The following is a 21,469-nucleotide window of genomic DNA, read 5'->3' on the forward strand; positions in this document are numbered from 1 at the left end:
GTCCAGGGTTTCCGTGGGCAGTTCTGCCTCTGGGGCGGATAGCATACACTCCAGAGGGAGTAGTGCCGCGCTGTCAGAATATATGCGCCAACAGGCCGAGATGGCGTTCGAGCGGGAACGCCTCCAGTTCGAGCGTGAACGCCTCCAGCGCCAGGAGGCGCTAGAACGCGAACGCCTCCAGATGGACGGAGCGGAACGCGCGGCGGAGAGGCAGCGCCAGGAGGCGCTAGAACGTGAACGCCTCCAGATGAACGGAGCGGAACGTGCGGCGGAGAGACAGCGCCAGGAGGCGTTAGAGAGGGAACGCATCCAGTTCGAGCGCGAGCGCCTCCAGATGGAGAGGGCGGAACGCGCGGCGGAGAGGCAGATGGCGAGAGAGCAACTGTACGCGGAGAAGATGGAGAGAGAGCAACTGCACGCGGAGAAGATGGAGGAAATGCTGCAGACCATGCGCGACGTGTGCATCAGCAGAGCTCCGTCGGCCCGTAGCTCCAGAGCATCCTCCGCACGGCCCTCTCGAGTGCCATCTCCTGAACCCCCCGCCGATGGCTCCATGACCCCCGCCATGACTGTCCAACTACAGGCCCAGCTGACCACCTGGAAGGAAGAGGACCAGGGACCCGACCGCTATGCGGCCCAGAGGGAGCCAGCGTCGCTGCCCGGGAGGGGAGCCATTCACCAAGAGCGTAGCACACCCCTAGGTCCTCCAGGGAACCAAAATGCATGCAGGCCGGACACCCAGACCGTCACTCCAGCCCCGATCATCCACTACAGGATGTTTCCCCAGGTGGAGGGACCCAAGTTCCCCTTCTTCAAGGACGAGGACAGGAGCCAGTATGTGGAACTACGCATCTGCCTAGACACGCTCTTGGACGACTCCTGCTCAGAGTCCTACAAATATGCGATTCTCCTTCAGCATGTGAGGAACCCCAGAGCCCACAACATGGTTCTGGCCCATGCCTCCGCACCGACACCTTACACCAGAGCGCTCGCCGACTTGGATGCCCGCTACGGTCGTCCCTGGAACCACGCCCTTGCTGAACTGCAAGCCCTCGAACAGCAGGCCCCCATCAAGGATGACCGGGCGCTGGATGACTTCGCGCTCCGCGTGCACACCTTGGTTGGAATGCTGAAGACGCAGGGCCCAGCTGGCGCCAGCGAGATCAACAGCACCTCCAACGTAGAGCGGCTGCTCCGCAAGATCCCACGCTTCCGGCAGGAGAGGTTCCGGCGACAGCAGCGCGTTCGTAACCCCGGGAAGTTGGGTCTGAGCATGGCTGCCTTCGCGGAGTTCCTACTGGAGGAAGTGCATGACACCAACGTAGACGCCATGGGTTACGCTGAGCCGAAGAAGGAGAGGGAGAAGGGAGACCGCTGGGACGGGCCGAGCTCGAACAGAGGACGCCCAGTAGGAGTGCTGCACACGGAGGAGGAGCCTCGGAGAGAGAGGAAAGCCCGACCTGAGGGAAAGGATTCCTCTCAACCCCATCAAAAGGGACGGAGAGGTCCACCGCCATGTCCGTACTGCACCAGCGAGCACTGGTTCAATGAGTGCAGTGACTTCAACAACCTGAGTACCGAGGCCAAGCAGAGGTGGCTCGAGGAGAACAAGAGGTGCTGGAACTGTGGGCGCGACCATCTGGCTAAGAACTGCACCTTGAGGAGAAAGTGCAACCGCTGTGAGGAGGTCCACCTCAACATCCTACACGAGGTCTCCCTCGCCAGGTCCACGGAGGGCACCAGAAGCCCTAGGTCCGGTAGCGCACCGGAAGAGGCAACACCTGTCTACTACCTAGACCCAGCCCGGAGCAGCGGCTCCAAGGTCCTACTGAAGGTGGTGAAGGTCCGACTTCACCACAACAACGCTGTGTACGACACGTACGCCGTTCTAGACGACGGGTCGGAACGGACCATCCTTCTCCAGGGGGCAGTGCGCCAGTTGGGGCTCCAAGGGACTGCGGAGAAGCTGACTCTGCGCACGATACGTCGCGACCTTAAAGAGGTCACCGGGGCGAGAATCAACTTCTCTATCTCCCCGGCGGGGCGGCCGTCGGACAGATATCGGCTTCGGAATGTCTTCACCGCAGACCAGCTAGCGCTCTCCCGCTACGACTACCCCCTGGAGAGATTACGCGCAAGATATTCCCACCTACGGCGAGTAGACCTACATCCGATAGAAGGAGCGGAGCCAACCCTTCTCATCGGCTCGGACAACGCTGAACTGATCGTGTCGCTCCGTCCTCCGCTGAGAGGACCACGAGGCTGCCCGATGGCTGTTAAGACTGCGCTTGGGTGGGCCCTCCAAGGCGCTACCGAGGGGAGAGATAGAGACGGGAGAGCTACGTCATCCCTCCATGTCCGAACCGAAGAAGCAAACCAACCAACCGGACCGCCTGGAGTGGAATCTATTGCTGCCAGTGCACCTGGAACAGTTAGTACCACAAATGGTTCACCACAGGATGACCAACCAAAGAAGAAGTCTCTGTGGACAGAGCATAAGTCTCTGGATGGGAAGACCTACTTCTACAACACAGAGACTAAACAGTCCTCAGGGGAGAAACCAGACGACCTGAAATCTCCTGCTGAGCAAATGTTGTCTAAGTGCCCGTGGAAGGAGTACAAGTCTGACACGGGAAAGCCTTACTACTACAACTCCCAGACTAAGGAGTCCCGGTGGACCAAGCCCAAAGAGCTGGAAGATCTTGAAGCGATGATCAAAGCGGAGGAGAATGGGACGGTAGAAGCTGCAGCTCCTGGCACCGCCCCCGTCCCCACTCTTCAGGTTGATCCTGCTGCTACCATGGCGACCATGATGGACATGGAGGCCATGGCGGCAACAGCTGTTGCCGAGGAACACCTGCAGGTGGCCATGCACCCTCACGTGGCCGAGGTCAGCATTGACGCACCCGTCAACTCCGTCGAGTACACGTCAGCCATGGAAGTCTCAGCCAGTATTGTAGACGCCTCCAAGGAGGAAAGGCCGGAGTTGGCGAAGAAAACGTACAAGTGGAACCCAAAAGAGGAGGCCAAGCAGGCCTTCAAAGAGCTTCTGAAGGAGAAGGGTGTTTCATCCAACGCGTCATGGGAGCAAGCCATGAGAATGATCATCAACGACCCACGCTACAGCGCCCTGCCCAAGCTGAGTGAGAAGAAGCAAGCGTTTAAGGCCTACAAGGCTAAGAAGGAGAAGGAACAAGCCAAGCAGCTCAGGAAGAGGAACTGGGAGGCGCTGAAGAACATTCTGGACAACATGGCCAACGTCACCTACCGCACCACCTGGTCCGAGGCCCAGCAGTACCTGCTGGACAACCCCACCTTCGCTGAGTACGAGGAGCTGCAGAACATGGACAAGGAAGACGCTCTGATCTGCTTCGAGGAGCACATCCGCGCCCTGGAGAAGGAGGAGAAGCAGAAGACTCTGCTGAGGGAGAGAGACAACTTGTCCGAAGGTGCCGTGGTACTGGTGATCGATCAGTCCCTTCCACGCGCCGCCTGGCAGACAGGCAGAGTGACCAAGGTCCTGCAGGGTCCGGATGGAAGGGTGCGGACGGCCATCGTGGACGTTGGTGGTCGCACTTACACCCGACCTGTGGCACGCCTGATTGAGCTCCCTCCAATTACGAAGGACACTATCACCTCCTACCTCACGCTGCTAGAGCAGCCTAGCCAGTGTGCCTTCCCTAGTTAACTGAAACCGAGGGTTTCATGGGGCGGCTGTTGTGAAGGCCCACAGTTTAGAGCCAGTTTAGTTTCCCCAAACCAGCCCTATTTTGCCCCTGTTATTTACTTTATTATTTTCTATACTATTCCTGTACGTTTATGAAGGTGTATGTATTGTTATTGTAATGTTTATGTATATGTTTAATGACGTGGTATATCCGGGGTGTGTCCGTGACCCGGATGCTAGGTTCGGTGGTGTATATATAGAGACGGAAGTGCTCTGTGAGTCAGTGTGTGACGAGAATCAGAGAGAGAGAGTAACGAGAGAGAAGTAACGAGAAGTCAATCTAAGATGGCGGATTCAGTAACACGCACACCGTGCTGAAGCTGAAGACCAAGAGTGATTATCGAGTTCAGAACTGTGATAGCCCGTTTAGTTGTGTCCCCGTTAGACAGCCTTGCCAGCAGCCGGCTGTTAACGTTGGACCAAGCGAGACGCCAAACTGGACAGAACCGCCGCCTCCACGAGCGGACTGCGACCGAACGCTGACTCCATCGGAGTTTACCGTGAACCACCCGGACCTGAGCCCTTCACACCTCGGCGCGGACTACGAAGAAGGCCCTTTCCCTTCGCGTTGCTACGTCACCCCCCCCCTTTGTCTGCTGTTTCCTCGAAGCACATGCGAGCTCCAACAAGGCCTCAACGCGCTCCTTGCAGCGCCAGACTCTAAGCCTTTCCAGGCTAGGTACTGTGAGTGAGTGATTGAGTGTGTGTGTGGCCGGCGGGGAGGGAGTGTATATATCTGGGGATGTATACATCAGTTGTGTAAATAAATGTGTTTGTTCATATGGGATACCGTTACCGTGTGTTTAGTTGTTTGTATGCTAAGGCTAATGCTAATTCCAATGCTAATGCTAATGCTAATTCCAATGCTAATGCTAACGATGGTAATGCTAGTCTAAAGGTTTGCTGGCGCCCCCTACCTCTATCCTCCTACACTGCCTATTTAGCTCAGAGTTAGTTAGATAACCAGCCCTTCCTAAATTCTACAGTCCTTTTAGCTACTCCCTGGTTACAGAATGAATGGTCTTTATTGTCATTGATATAGTACAGGTACCAAACAACAACATTTGGGAGGGGGGGCTCCCCTGGTGCTAGGAAAGAAAAAAAAACTAAAAAACTTACAAAGAAATGAACAATCTATCATTTTAATGGTAGGTTTACTTTAACAGTGAAAGTCTGAATACCAACAAATCCCGAAAAATAAAATAAAAATATTTTTTTTAAATATAAAAGTCGTTTCTTGTAGTTGGTCACCAGGTTTGTGCACATCTCAGGAGAGATGTTGGTCCACTCCTCTTTGCAGATCCGGAGGGGAGAGGGACGGAGGAGAGAGAGAGAGAGGGACGGAGGGGAGAGAGAGAGAGAATGTGTAGCCATTATTTAACTGCCCCCCACACACAATCCACTAACCTACCCGTGTGCATTTGTGTGTCTATGACTGAGTGTGTAGGGCAGTGTGTGCGTTTTTGTGTGTGTGTGTGTGTGTGTGTGTGTGTGAGAGAGAGAGTGTGAGAGTGTGAGAGAGAGAATGACAGTGTGGGATAACTGTGTGTTTTTGGAGTAGGGTCCATCTGCGCTCAACAAATCCATCACCCGGAAATGTGATATGCAAATATGCAGGCGCGGTATGATGACGTATGGTACATCACATTTCCGGGTGATGGATTTGATGCGCGCGCAGATGGATACACTAGGAGTAAACCATGAATCGCCTTACTACGGCCTTACTACAGTGAAAACTACGGAAAAAACTAATATGTAGAGTACAGTCCTATCAATTGTTCGAAAAGGAGTAGGAAGAAGCCTGTCCTACCCCTGTTTATACTTAACAATTATGCTTACATTATATAATCCAATTAATTAATACATATATTTCAGTATCATCCGTTCTAATACTTTTTCATTAAAAATAATTTAAACCTTTTTTTAAATAGAGCAATAGAGCAATATTTCTGCTTTCCTTCATATTTTCTTCATATTTTTGACATTAGGAACAAGTTATTAGTGTGATCACGATATCCGACCTCATGTACAATCCTCATAGCTTTTTTCTGTAGTGTAATCAATGGGTTTAAAGTGCTTTTATATTCATTTCCCCATATCTCCACACAGTAACTCAAATAGGGTAAGACAAGACAACAATATAGAGTGTACAACATCCTCTGTTCCAGAATATGTTTTGCCCTGCACAATACTGCAATACTCCTTGATACTTTGGATCTAACGTATCTTATATGAGATTTCCAACAGAATTTACTGGGCTTAAAGTGCAGACTCTCAGCTTTAGGTTAAGGGTATTCACATCCAAATTGAAGGAAGGGTTTATGAATTATAGCTCTTATGTATAATAACCAAAAGTAATTAGACAATTGACTCAAAAGCTGTTTCATGGGCCAGTGTGGGCTATTTATTCCTTCATTATTTCTTTATCAATTAAGCAGATAAAAGGTCTGAGTTGATTCCAAGTGTGGCATTTGCATTTGGAGGCTGTTGCTGTATACGCACAACATGCAGTCAACAGAGCTCTCAATGCAACTGAAACAGGCCATCCTTAGGCTGTAAAAACAAAACAAAAATCCATCAGAGAGATAGTAGGAACATTAATACTGGCCAAATTAACTGTTTGGTACATTCTGAGAAAAAAAGAATGCACTGGTGAGTGTGATGACATGGACATGCATGGCTTCCAATGGCACTGGGTCACTAGTGTTTATTGATGATGTGAAGACAGAAGCAGACAGATGAATTCTGAAGTGTTTAGGGATATTCTGTCTGCTCAGATTCAGACAAATTCAGCAAAGTTGATTGGATGGTGCTTCACAATACAGATGGACAATGACCCAAAATATAGTGTGTAAGCAACCCGGGACTTTTTTAAGGCAAAGAAGTGGAATATTCTGCAATGGCCAGAGTCAATCACCTGATCTCAACCCAATCAAGCATGCATTTCACTTGCTGAAGACAAAACTAAAGGCAGAAAGACCCACGAACAAACAACTGAAGACTGCTGCAGTAAAGGCCTGACAAAGCATCACAAAGGAGGAAACCCAGCATTTGGTGATGTCCATGTGTTCCAGACTTCAGGCAGTCATTGCCTGCAAAGGATTCTCGACTAAGTATTAAAAATGAACATTTTACTTACTGTATGATTGTTAATTTGTCCAATTACTTTTGAGCTCCTGAAAATAGGAGACTGTGTATAAAAATAGTTGCAATTCCTAAATGTTTCATACAATATTTTTGTTCAACCCCTTGAATTAAAGCTGAAAGTATGCACTTCAATTACATCTTGATTGTTTCATTTCAAATCCTTTGTGGTGGCATACAGAGACAAAATTATGGAAATTGTGTCACTGTCCAAATACTTCCAGACCTAACTGTATATAAATAAAAGAATGTCAATGACCCCAGGTGTGGGACTTTATTAGGTCAAACACAATGTATACGTGTGTTGCAACACAAATGCCCAAAAAAGTGTACAAGGGATCAAATCAATTGTATATACAAGTTTTATTTGTATAGCGCATTTCTTACAAGATGCGACTCAATGCGCTTCACGTAATGACAGATGTTCAGTGTCCAGTGTAGTGTTCAGTGTTGTGTCCAGTGTCCAGTGTAGTGTTCAGTGTTGTGTCCAGTGTCCAGTGTAGTGTAGTGTTCAGTGTTGTGTCCAGTGTAGTGTAGTGTTCAGTGTTGTATCCAGTGTCCAGTGTAGTGTAGTGTTCAGTGTTGTGTCCAGTGTAGTGTTCAGTGTTGTGTCCAGTGTCCAGTGTAGTGTAGTGTTCAGTGTTGTGTCCAGTGTCCAGTGTAGTGTAGTGTTCAGTGTTGTGTCCAGTGTAGTGTAGTGTTCAGTGTTGTGTCCAGTGTCCAGTGTAGTGTTCAGTGTTGTGTCCAGTGTAGTGTTCAGTGTTGTGTCCAGTGTCCAGTGTAGTGTTCAGTGTTGTGTCCAGTGTCCAGTGTAGTGTTCAGTGTTGTGTCCAGTGTAGTGTAGTGTTCAGTGTTGTGTCCAGTGTCCAGTGTAGTGTAGTGTTCAGTGTTGTGTCCAGTGTAGTGTTCAGTGTTGTGTCCAGTGTCCAGTGTAGTGTTCAGTGTTGTGTCCAGTGTAGTGTTCAGTGTTGTGTCCAGTGTCCAGTGTAGTGTAGTGTTCAGTGTTGTGTCCAACCCCCAGTGGTCAGACACGGACAGCTCTGTTGGTGGCCAGTCGTCCCTCTGCTCGGGACCACAGCTCGGCGCCTGCAAAAAGTCAGCTCTCAAAAACAAGAAAACAAGCAATAAAAATAGGGGGATAAGTAATCGGTAGACATCTGAGAATGTAGCTATTGTGAACTTTTAAATTACATTAAGTGGTTGAAGACAACGCAGCGTTTTTTAGCCCTGCCAGCTGTACATCTTATATGCATAACTGCATTTTGTTGTTGGTACTTGTACTCAGCAATGACAATAAAGTTGAATCTAATCTAATATCTCTCTAATATCTCTGATAACGCTAAACCACATAGGATTACCCAATTAGCCAAGCCAGATGAACAAAACTACGTGCGAAACAGCCGCGTAACACATGCAACAACCTAAATAATAAATACACATCTGAAAACTATAACATGTTCATTAATAATATTTCGAAATTCTCACCTGAGCTGCATTTGCCATTGTATTTGTAATTCTTCTTCTTCTTCTTCTTCTTATCAATTGCGTGTTCAAATTATTGTTCGTTAAATGTCCTATACAATGTCGCCGTGTTTTTAAAATCCATTTAAGATCCTTCAAAATCTCGCGGTTTCTCGCGGTTTCTTTTACCGACGCGCTTACGATGACGTGGTCCAAAACCCGGAAATCACATTTCCGGGTGATGGATTTGATGCGCGCAGATGGATACTATAGTGTTTTTGTGCGTGTGATACTTTGTTGGTCTGTGGTGAGCCTCATGTGAGGGAGAGAATGACAGTATGAGGAAGAGTGTGTTTGTTTTAGTGTGAGACTGTGTTGGTTTGTGTGTGTATATCTCTCGCACACTCTGCATAACAAACCAACTAACCATAACCTACCAATTAACAACCATAACATACCAACTAATGTAAGGTGATCAACTTCTCCAGAATTGATTTAATTGAGTCGTCACTTACAAGCGAGTCCGTTTAATCTCAACGAGACGTCCTTGATATAACTTCTAAGATAAAATGATCCAATCAAATATTCGGCACCACTACTGAACTGTTCTTTAAGAGAATATTTATTCGAGCACATCGGCAAACAATAATATCAGCATACAATAGCATTTCATTCCATGGAAAGGGGTCTTATCTAGCTTCACCTCCGCAGACCAGAATTGCTGGTTCACTGCCGAAGCTTCACCGGACAAGCCCCCCTTCGCCTGGGACCACAGTCTATATCTATTTTTCTTTAACATTTTGGGATGGGCTGTCCCTCTCGTAGGTTTTATGGTAAACGTCTGTTTTATGTCTGAATGTGGCGTTCGACTCCTTTCGATGTCCGTGCGAGTGTGTTATCTTCTTCTTCTGACCCCCCGGTCGTTTGTCATGGTGGGAGTGTTTGGACACTCTGTCTGCAACGGTGTCCTGAACAGCCTAACACGACCTTAGACACACACACACATTCTAATGTTTTTTTAAGGAACCAGTAAGCATATGCACACAGTTATGTTTTTAGAATGCACAGATATTTTGATAGTTATTTTGGGTGTATTCTACATACGTTCTAAAGCACTAATTGGCCAGTTAGTTAATCTTCAAACACATTCCTTCCATGACCAGGTCTGTATGGTTCTATGTCCTTATCAGGATCGCTTGTGTAAACATCACTGTTGCCAGGCCCACAGATTCCCATGACTTGGGATTCGATTAACAAGTTTAAAATACAATATTGAAGAATAGACTTATCATTAATCATTAGTTATGATAGTATAAAATGAGTATAGGAAAATAGGATATCATAACAGCAGGTACAAAATTGTTGTTAGTACATAGGTAAAAATAAGCAATCTACAGGCGGTTTGAACCACAATACTTTCTCCCAGTCAGGAGCCCCTTCCCCCCACGTCGCTCAAAAGCAGAGCCTCTCTTCCATGACTCTGTGAGACTTCAACTGATCCCAGTCACATATTATTTAAATGAACACACAGTATTTAATACAAATCCCTAACAAATCCCCCCTTGGTCATAAACAAAATTATGACCATCACAAAGAATTTGTAGCCGGAGTGGTGAGATGGGTCTAAGACAGACCGCAAATGCCTTTATTTACACCATTCCATCACAAACCTCCATAATCACAACATCTCTTCAACCCCTACGTCACGATACATGATCTCCTCCCCCTCTAACAGCGACTGCTGCTGTTCAGCAATAAGCATTTGTAATTGTCTCTGTGTTCCAGCATCATCACCATCTACCCAAATTTCTCATTATCAGCGCCCAAGTGTCTCGCACCGACTCACTTTGTTGGCACCAATAACATTCATGCGCTCACAACCCGTAGCCCTTTTCAGAGGACCAGCTTTGCGTCACCCCCCTTGTTACCCACACTGACCTTTCTTGGGGGGAGGCGGCCCCCTGTATGTCATCTATAGTCTGTACAGAGCATTTAGGTTTGTCTAGCTGGATTGAAACCAGCTGATGTTCTCTGGGGACATATTAATGGACTGCACTTACATAGCGCCCTTATCCAAAGCGCTTTTCAATGGCTTCTCATCCACCCATTCACACACCAATGGTGGCAAGCTGCCATACAAGGCGCCGGCCCTGGGAGCAATTCGGGGTTCAGTGTCTTGCCCAAGGACACTCTGACATGTGGCCTGCCGGGGCTCGAACCGCCGATCTGCCAACCTTGCGATCATTAGATGGCGGCTCTACCTCCTGCATCACAGCCACCCCCTCCTGATTTAGCGGCTGCATCTGCAGCATCATTTCCTTTATCTTTGTCTGTGTCGGCTTTCGAGTGTCCCTTCAGCGGTGCCTCCAATCTAAAGGCAGATATCTATACAACTGTGATCCCCCACCTTTCCAAAACATGTCTGCTACAGGTTGTGTCTGATTCCCTGTCCCCTGATGTCAGAGTCAAATACGCAGAATACTAAACATAACTGTCCCAGAGTGATAAGGAACAGCGCTTCTTCTCCTCCGAAGCCCTCTGCTTATCAGTAGTCGTAAAACCTTTGTTTATCACATCGGAGTATCCTGCTCTGCATTCTTGTCATTCACACAGTTTTCAGTATTCACACAGTTTTCAGTAAACATTGTCACATTGTTATTGTTTTAAAGACATTTTTTTCCACACCTGAAAAGTCAGAATGCCGTAACCCATTAAAAGTACAAGTAGTGCTGTTATCGCACTAGGAGTCCTATATAGCGCGTAGCATTAAGACGTCACACGTCGCCCCCCTTGCCCGTCCTGTTAAGGCAATCATAGCCTTTTTCTAAATGTGAGGGGTGATGACCCTCATATATCATGGGGCCTTTAGTTCTATCCATACCAGGGCAGTTTTTCCTGTTCTCCCCCTCGTCCCATCCCTACTGGAGAATTTGAACAATTATGAGGCTTGTAGGGGGAGGGAAACAGTGTACTAGGTTGTTTCAAGCAGACTAAACATGTCACCTTAGAAATGGTGGATCTCTCCATTCATCTCGATCATTTCAACCACAAAAACACACACATCTGCAACAACAAAAAACAACAAAAGCAAACCCCAAAAAATAAATACAAATATAAATAAAATACAAATAAAATAAGATATAAATTGAAATAAAATATATCTTCCTCGACATGGAAGCAACAGTCGGCAATGGCCCTGTTCTAGAAGAGACAGACAGAAGCAAAGCCCATCTGGTCCTGCCCCTTTCCCACAATATCATACCATTATGCAATAGATTATCTATCAATATCAATAATAATATACCTATCTACTATAGCAAAAGACAATCCCCTGCCTACCCAAAAGGACTCCAAAAATCCCAGTTCATCTCAATAGTATTACTTGTTTTCATTGTTACATCAAGGCCATTCCAAATGGACACCCCACAAACTGAGATGCACCTGCCCCTGAGCGCTGCACGGACAACAGGCTGTTCTACATTCAACTTCCCTCCTAGACTACACAACCCCCGTCTCTGCTCATGAACATTATTATTATTATTATTATTTAAGTTGCCAGTGTTACTTTAAACATGAATCGTGCAGCCTTGAATTTACACTTCTCCAGACTTCAGTTTGACTTTCTTTTATTTGTATATAATTGGTATGATCTCTATGAAGTACAATCCTTATAGCTCTTTTTGCAATGTGCATATCTTTTCTAGGTTTGTTTTATATGTATTTCCCCAAACTTCAACACAATATGACAGATAGGGTACAATGAGTGTGCAATATAGAGTGTATAGTGATTTCTGATTTAAGATGTATTTAATTTTACCCAGAACTCCCAAGCTTCTCGCAATCTTTGAGCACAGATATTTTCACTTTGTTTCCAGCAGAGTTTGTGGTCTATTTAAGACACCCAAAAACTTGATTTCATATATTCTATTGATTTAGACATTTTCAATTTCCAGATGGAGTTCTGTATTTATATTGCAATTTCCAAATAGCATGAATTTGGCTTTATTCAGATTTAATGATAGCTTGTTTGTCTCAACCCAGCATTTTAATTTGTACAATTCCTTCTTTGCCACCTTTAAAAGCTGCTGCAGATCTTCCCCATAACATAACATATTTCTGTCATCTGCCAAGACAACCAATTCGACCCCTGTGGGTCACCACAGGTAATATTTAAGCACCTTGATTTGTTCTGGCCTATTTGAACAAATTGCTGTCTATTACTAATATAGCTTTTAAGCCATTCAAGTGCGACCCCTCTGACACCATACCTGTCCATTTAAAAAAGAAAAAGTAGAATCTCATGATCTATTGTGTCGAATGCTTTTTTAAGGTCAATGAATATACCCAATGCATATTTCTTTCTCTCTGTACAAGTTGTTATTTGCTTCTACTAGCTCCTTTAATGCCATGGCAGTAGATCTAGCTGTTCTAAAACCATACTGACTATCCATTAATAGTTGATGTTTTTTAATGAAATTGTCCAGTCCTTCATCATATAGTTTCTCAAGTTTCTCAGTCTTTCATCATATAGTTTCTCTAACCCTAACCCTAACTGTTATAATAAAGATACCGGTCTGTAATTGGTGAAGAAGTGTTTATCTGTTGAAGTTTTGTTCATACATTTGGTTCACTTTGTTCCTTTAACATTATTTTTTATTCTCATCTAATAATTTGTTATACTACTCCTTCTTACATATTCTCATAATACTAATTAGTTTGTTTTTGTATTTCTTATATTGAACCCCTGCCACGTTGTTTTAGTGCATGGGCCGTTTTTTTCATATAGAACTTTAAATGTTTCTAGGAATAACCCATACGCTTTGTCCACATCTGATTCTTCATATATACTCTTCTAATTCCATTTTAATAACTCATTTCTAAAAGCAGATATGGATTCCTCAATTCTTATTCTCTTGTATGTTATTTCCTCCCTCTTCTTTCTATAATTACATTCATAAAATGAAAAGACAGGCAGGTGATCGCTAATATCATGGATTAATAGTCCACTTGTTGTGTTACTTTCCACATTATTTGAGGCTAAGTGCATGCTGACAGAGTCGCCAGGAATTTGAATGTTATAATGTTGACGTTGAAATGTTATACATGTGGTGGGTCTGCTTTGGTACAGTGTGACAGGAGAGGCCATTCTGTACCCGGTTTACCTTCGACTGACAGCGTGTGAGGTGGTCAATATACCTCCCACGGTCTTGTCCACCACGTCGCCTGGGTCTAAAATAGGAGTCTGTTTTGCGCCGTTGTCTGCTTTCTCCGCAGCATTCAGTTCCTGTGAAGAGAAAACTCGATTGAGATTAGTTAGAGTTTTGACATATTCATTTTCATGGAGAGGAGGTCGAAGCCACCTCCCTCTGTCTCTGTATCATGTCGGCAAGCTTTCTTTTAATACATTAGGGAAACTAAACCGTGTTATGAATTCCTTTAAGAGGCACTTTATTACAGACTGCAGCATCCTCCCGTTTACACGGATATGCTTCAGGCCACCTTGAAAATCTATCAATCACTCCCATGTCCGTGGTCAAGTCAATAATCACTTGGAATGGACAGGGCATCGGATATGTGTACATTTAATTACTGTTTTAACGGGTTGTGTTTGTTACACACATCACAGTCTGAGATGAAATTCTTAACCATCTCCAAACCATAAGGGGTCCACCAATCTTATTATTGCCCCCAAAATACTACTATTACATACGGCGAGACACAAATCACCGTGCGTCAATAGAGACACTCCTTCTAGCGGAGCCACTTCTCCTTCTCTTGTCCGCGCTCAAATGGTGTGACACACTCGCTCCACAACACTTTTTTTTCTTTTTCTTTTTCTCCTCAATCGAGGCATAACATTATTTTACAACGTTTGCAAGTGATATTTGAGCGATATCAAGCCAGGGAGCACTCAGTCTAGACCAGGGGGGCCCCCCATCAACGCCGCCAAAGGAAAAAACCCGGCCCACCTCCGACAACTCCCGCGAGACCCAGAATATGCCTGGATATTTTTAGGAACTCTCGCGAGACCCGTCAGACCAAACCCGGACTCTCCCCCAGCGACGCCGATGGACACCCCCCAGTTGCTCCAGGGCGCCTCATTCAACTATCCCATTTAATAGTAATAATTACAATAATAATAACAATTCCAACTATGATTTACATACAATATTACGTAACACCTTTGCATGAGTTTAGAATTATAAGGTTCTATCTCCGTTTAGGGTAGTTCAGAGACACTGAGCGTCAAAGTTTTTACATTCCATTATGTTTTGTGAGATGGAACCTTTGTATTTTATGAATTACCCACTCAAAATGTCAACATTTAAAAAATACCACCACACATTAATAAACCACTTAATGGATCAGATTATGCAAAAAACTCAATTTTGACTAAAATGATGATAGAACCTTATAATCCTAACGCCACAATTATTTTAGCGCCCGCTGTGAGGAGAGGCACGCTAAATAGGACCTCTACCGGACTGCAGTCCTGTCGTAGACGCTACCCTATCCGCAATGTCCTACACTCCTCACTTGGTTTGCAAGGTATTTCAACCTTCGGGGCCTGGGCCTGATTACCCCTGGGGCCTGGGCCTGCATGTTTACCCCTGGTTACCCCTGGGGCCTGGGCCTGATTACCCCTGGTTACCCCTGGGGCCTGGGCCTGCATGGTTACCCCTGGTTACCCCTTAATAGGACTATAGTGTCCTTTCCTGGGGCCTGGGCCTGTCTACCCCTGGTTACCCCTTAATATGGACTTAGCTACTGTCCCTTCCTTAGACCTCGGCGGGTCTATTACACGTTAATACAAGATGTGCTTAAATATCAGACAGTGGTGTTCAATAATGTATAGAATGTCAATTTAATTAATGATTATCCTTACTTTGTGACGGATCTTCAAAGACACAGTTCAGAATGGGTTTGACGATTCAGGCCAAGCACTTCCACCTAGAATACTATTGTCTACCTAAGCAGATTTCATTAAATGGCTCTGCTCACCTCTTTTGTGTTGGTACCGTGGAAGTGCTTAGTCCGAACCCAGCCTCGCCCACTCCTCCTTGCATCCCGTTGAAAATCACGTCGGGGTCACCAATTTTGTAAGGTGATCAACTTCTCCAGAATTGATTTAATTGAGTCGTCACTTACAAGCGAGTCCGTTTAATCTCAACGAGACGTCCTTGATATAACTTCTAAGATAAAATGATCCAATCAAATATTCGGCACCACTACTGAACTGTTCTTTAAGAGAATATTTATTCGAGCGCATCGGCAAACAATAATATCAGCATACAATAGCATTTCATTCCATGGAAAGGGGTCTTATCTAGCTTCACCTCCGCAGACCAGAATTGCTGGTTCACTGCCGAAGCTTCACCGGACAAGCCCCCCTTCGCCTGGGACCACAGTCTATATCTATTTTTCTTTAACATTTTGGGATGGGCTGTCCCTCTCGTAGGTTTTATGGTAAACGTCTGTTTTATGTCTGAATGTGGCGTTCGACTCCTTTCGATGTCCGTGCGAGTGTGTTATCTTCTTCTTCTGACCCCCCGGTCGTTTGTCATGGTGGGAGTGTTTGGACACTCTGTCTGCAACGGTGTCCTGAACAGCCTAACACGATCTTATAGACACACACACACATTCTAATGTTTTTTTAAGGAACCAGTAAGCATATGCACACAGTTATGTTTTTAGAATGCACAGATATTTTGATAGTTATTTTGGGTGTATTCTACATACGTTCTAAAGCACTAATTGGCCAGTTATTTAATCTTCAAACACATTCCTTCCATGACCAGGTCTGTATGGTTCTATGTCCTTATCAGGATCGCTTGTGTAAACATCACTGTTGCCAGGCCCACAGATTCCCATGACTTGGGATTCGATTAACAAGTTTAAAATACAATATTGAAGAATAGACTTATCATTAATCATTAGTTATGATAGTATAAAATGAGTATAGGAAAATAGGATATCATAACAGCAGGTACAAAATGGTTGTTAGTACATAGGTAAAAATAAGCAATCTACAGGCGGTTTGAACCACAATACTTTCTCCCAGTCAGGAGCCCCTTCCCCCCACGTCGCTCAAAAGCAGAGCCTCTCTTCCATGACTCTGTGAGACTTCAACTGATCCCAGTCACATATTATTTAAATGAACACACAGTATTTAATACAAATCCCTAACACTAACAACCATAACACCAATTAACAAAGCTGAGGTCAAGTTTCCTACTCTCGTGTGTCTCCACCTCCCTTCCTCTCTGGTGCATGCTTGGTGCTCTGAAGCGTAGTCTGACTGTGGGGAGCATGGCGCGTTCTGGCCTGTAGAGGGAGCCAGACTTTTGGTGGAGAGGGTTGACGGTCTGATTACGGACAGGTGTCAGTGATCAGACTCGTTCTCTTTCATATGGGAACGCCCCCTGCGTGACCTCATCAGAAGCTGAATTACACTGCGCCAGCCCATTGGCTGGCCCAGGCGACGCTTGTGTCACGAGGGACGGGACCCTCCGCCTATATAAAGCGTCCGGTAGTAGGAGGAGGCAGAGACACGCGGACAGTGAGAGAGGAAGAGAGAGAGAGATAGAATAACTGTTCTATATCGTGGAGCTCCGCCCCATAGGGGAGCTCTGCTCCTATTGGTTTACCCGCTACCTAAAGTAGCCAATGACTGAATTTTTCAATGCCTGCGCCCGCCTGGGGTGCTATATAAAGGGGTGTACTTCGCTACCTCATTCTCCCAAAAAGTTCAGCACGGGTTTATATCTGAAGACTGAGAAGGACGACTACTAAGACTGGAGAACCCGCCAGACTTTTCCCTTCAAGATATGGATCGTCCGCCGCCTATGGAGAAGTTCCTCCGGGACGCCTGCCGCTGCGACTTCCGAGCAGCGGAGGACACTTTTCAGCGGAGGAGACTTTTCCCTTCAGCGATGGATCGTCCGCCGCCGACCACGAAGAAGTTCCTCCGGGACACCTGCCGCTGCGATTTCCTAGCAGCGGAGGACAAGCACGACTTCTGCCACGTCTGCCTCGGCCCCGAACATGCCGAGGCGGCGTTGGTCGCCTCCCCCAGCTGCCTCCCCTTCCACCTCCTTTCCGTCGCGGAAAGGCGAAAGGGGATGGCCTGGATCAAGGAGAGCGTTTTCCCCTGGCGGGCGCTATCTCGGGGATGCTATCCGACTCGAATAGCTCTGCCGATGATGCGTCCGGACAGGCCCCAGAGCGGCGTTCTGGGCAGGCACCTCCCCAAGTAGGGATGGTCCCGCCCGCTCAGCCGGCCCTGACACCACGCCGCCCTCACCCAGCTGAGTGGTCGGTGCCGGTGTCAGAATCAGAAAGCTCTGATGAGCTCGGTGCGCAGGCGGCGGCGAATAACATCGCCATGTTTAACGCCGCCATTGCGAAGATCACCACAGACCGACCCAACGGTCTGTCTGCAGCGGAGGCGGAGTTTCTGAGCAAACTCAGTGCCGCGACGACACGAGGCGTTATTACATCAAAAACCCCTCCATGTCTATCAAGACCTGGCCCAGCTCATGAGCGTGCGGCCGGTTCTTTGATTATCAGGCATAATAAACCTGCGTCAATAAAGAGCATTGTTACACATAACAAACACTCTTTACAGATGGTAAGTCAGACGGTAAATCCCTAAGGAGGATTTCCCATGGTATCTACCGGAGCGGAGACCCACCTGCCTTGTCAGAGTGTGGTCGAATCGCTACCGGTTAGAAACGAAGCGGAGACTAGCCCAGCTTACCGGCGTGTGGCCAGCTCTCTGCCTAGCGGACTTACCCCTATCACGACACGAGGCGGTATTTACATCAAAAACCCCTCCATGTCTATTCAAGACCTGGCCCAGCTCATGAGCGTGCGGCCGGTTCTTTGATTATCAGGCATAATAAACCTGCGTCAATAAAGAGCATTGTTTCACATAACAAACACTCTTTACAGACGGTAAGTCAGACGGTAAATCCCTAAGGAGGATTTTCCATGGTATCTACCGGAGCGGAGACCCACCTGCCTTGTCAGAGTGTGGTCGAATCGCTACCGGTTAGAAACGAAGCGGAGACTAGCCCAGCTTACCGGCGTGTGGCCAGCTCTCTGCCTAGCAGACTTACCCCTATCACGACACGAGGCGGTATTTACATCAAAAACCCCTCCATGTCTATTCAAGACCTGGCCCAGCTCATGAGCGTGCGGCCGGTTCTTTGATTATCAGGCATAATAAACCTGCGTCAATAAAGAGCATTGTTACACATAACAAACACTCTTTACAGACGGTAAGTCAGACGGTAAATCCCTAAGGAGGATTTTCCATGGTATCTACCGGAGCGGAGACCCACCTGCCTTGTCAGAGTGTGGTCGAATCGCTACCAGTTAGAAACGAAGCGGAGACTAGCCCAGCTTACCGGCGTGTGGCCAGCTCTCTGCCTAGCGGACTTACCCCTATCACGACACGAGGCGTTATTTACATCAAAAACCCCTCCATGTCTATCAAGACCTGGCCCAGCTCATGAGCGTGCGGCCGGTTCTTTGATTATCAGGCATAATAAACCTGCGTCAATAAAGAGCATTGTTACACATAACAAACACTCTTTACAGACGGCAGCCCATCCTTTTTCGAAATGACCCCACCTTGGGCTGTGCCATCTCCTCGGTGGGCAGCGACGGCTGGGGTCATACAGAAATTCAAGCTTTTTCTGTCGACTGCACCACAACAGACGGCCCAGCCGCTGTCGTTGCTTTATGCAGAATGACTAGAAGGGACAGGTATTCTGTCGGGCTGGATTGACAGGACATTGAGGAGGGGATATGCACTACAGTTCATTCAGCCTCCTCCGCCCTTCAGGGGCGTGAGAGAGACTGTTTTTTGTCCTGCCCGATTAAAGACACGTGCGCTCCGGGAGGAGATTACGAATCTCCTAACAAAGGGCGCAGTGACATTGGTTCCGAGGGACCAGTGGGACATGAGATGGTACTCCCCGTATTTCCTTGTCCCAAAGAATTCGGGAGACATGAGACCCATACTAGATTTCAGGGTCCTCAACGAGAGAGTGGCGAAACGCCCCTTTCGTAGATACCTGAGGGTCGCGTATTTCGTGTGCCAATCACAGAGTGGCACAGGAAATTCCTACGTTTTGTTTTCCAAGGGAAGGTTTACGAGTACACGCGCCTGCCCTTCGGGTACGCGCTTGCTCCTCGTTTTTTCTCCAAATGCGTGCAGACAGCACTCGAACCACTGAGGCGTAACGAGATACGCATAATATGCGGATCTCGACGACCTACTGGTCTTGGCCCAATGCCCAAATCGAGCCATTCGGGACGCAACCTCACTGGTGCAGCGCCTCACTCAGCTGGGGTTAGCTGTAAACTGGACAGAGAGTGCTCCGTGGCCGGCTCAACAGTTTTCCTATCTAGGCATTCAGTTGGATACTGCCGAGATGAGGGCCAGTTTATCGGCACCACGGAGAGCGACACTGACGTCAGCTCCCTGGGTGTGTCGAGTGACAAATACAATCACCGCTCTGTCAAGGATGTCCTTACTAGGACTGAGGTCTGCAGCCCATGTAGTGGTCCCCTTAGGCCTGTTACACATGCGCAGACTGCAGAGGCGGTTCGCACGACTGCGACGGGTTCCAGTGAGAACGCCGTCGCAAGTTGATTGTAATACAGAGATCGGTCAAAACCGACCTGAGCTACTGGAGAGACCCGCGCGTCATCGCGCGCGGAGTCGCCTGAGTTCGCTGAAAGCTCTCCACATTCCAGGTCTGCTCAACGAAGGAGCAGATCTGTTATCACGGGGAGGCCCGAGGGACGACGACTGGAGGTTAGCACCCTCCATTGTGTCGCTGATTTGGGCACGGTTCGGGCAAGCAGAAGTGGTTCTGTTTGCGTCACGGACGAATGCGCAGTGTCGCCTTTGGTTCTTCCTGCGCGAACAGGACAACCCGCCATTGGGAGTCGATACATTCGCACACCACCCATGGCCGAGGGTCCTGTTATACGCGTTCCCACCCCTGACATCTATCCTCCCACTGTTGGCACGAGTGAGGTCAGAGAGGCTAGAGTTAATTCTTGTAGCCCCGGACCGTCCCGGAGCCCCGTGGTTTCCGGAACTGATGGAGATGTTGGTAGAGGGCCCATGGCCCATACCTCATCGACAAGATGCACTCTCTCAAGCCAGAGGCTTGGTGAGGGGGCCGCCTATGATGGGGGGCCCCCTCATGGCCTGGTTACTGAGAGGGATTTGTTAGAACGCAGGGGTCTGACAGACGCGGTCATTCAGACCATTCAGAGTGCGCGCGCGCAATCCACTGCAAAGGGATATGCGGCGCGCTGGCGAGTGTTTACACAGTGTGAGGGACAGGACGTTGACCCAGTCTGCTGTCGGGTCGAAACGTTCTTGTGCTTCTTACAGTCGCTGTTTGACAAGGGATTGGCGGCGAGAACTATTAAAGTTTACGCGGCTGCCATCTCAGCTTGTCATGAGGGTTTTGCGACAACGACACTGTTCAGTCATTCGCTGGTTAAGCGTTTTTTGACTGGAGTGTGTAGGCTTAGACGCCCTCATAGGACTCTAATGCCAAAATGGGACCTGTCGATTGTGCTAGAGGCGCTGTGCGTGCCCCATTCGAACCCATTGACACTGTGTCGTTGCGTTTATTGTCTCTCAAGACGAGTCAGCTCCTCGCCTTGACTACGGCTAAGCGAGTGAGTGATTTATGTGCTCTCTCGACACGGGCAGATTGTTTGATCATATCTGATGACAAAACAAAAGCTGTGTTACGCCCTAACCCGGCTTTTATCCCTAAGGTTAATCGTGGGTTTAGGGTTCAGAGCTGTGCTCTGAGCGCCTTTTTTTCCTCCTCCTCACGACGGAGAGAGGGAGAGGCGTTTACATTGTCTATGTCCGGTGCGCGCGTTGGCACAATATGTGAAGCGCACGGCAGGACTGAGATCTTCTCCCCAGCTTCTGATCTGCTACGGCGGACAGAAAGCCGGGGCACCACTCTCGAAGCAGAGGCTGTCCCATTGGATGTGCGAGGCTATTAGCCTCGCATACGAATCGAAGGGGGCAGCCCGTGCCGACTGGCATTCGGGCTCATTCCACCAGGGGCATGGCCACATCAGTGG

At 47.6% G+C, this 21,469-nt stretch overlaps 1 protein-coding gene across 1 annotated transcript in view; it reads left to right on the forward strand.

Annotated features, from left to right (window-relative positions):
• Positions 1 to 21,469, forward strand: part of LOC308166840 (pre-mRNA-processing factor 40 homolog A-like) — a gene marked incomplete at both ends in the record, with an annotated part of 51,611 nt that overhangs the window by 15,185 nt on the left and 14,957 nt on the right. The window contains one exon of the mRNA XM_080541163.1: positions 2,370 to 3,457. Coding sequence (XP_080397289.1) covers positions 2,370 to 3,457 — 1,088 coding nt within the window. The remainder of the gene's footprint in view (positions 1 to 2,369; positions 3,458 to 21,469) is intronic.

The sequence above is a fragment of the Nansenia antarctica genome (assembly GCF_963989245.1).
Source record: "Nansenia antarctica genome assembly, chromosome: 10".
Taxonomy (NCBI): Eukaryota; Metazoa; Chordata; class Actinopteri; order Argentiniformes; family Microstomatidae; genus Nansenia; species Nansenia antarctica.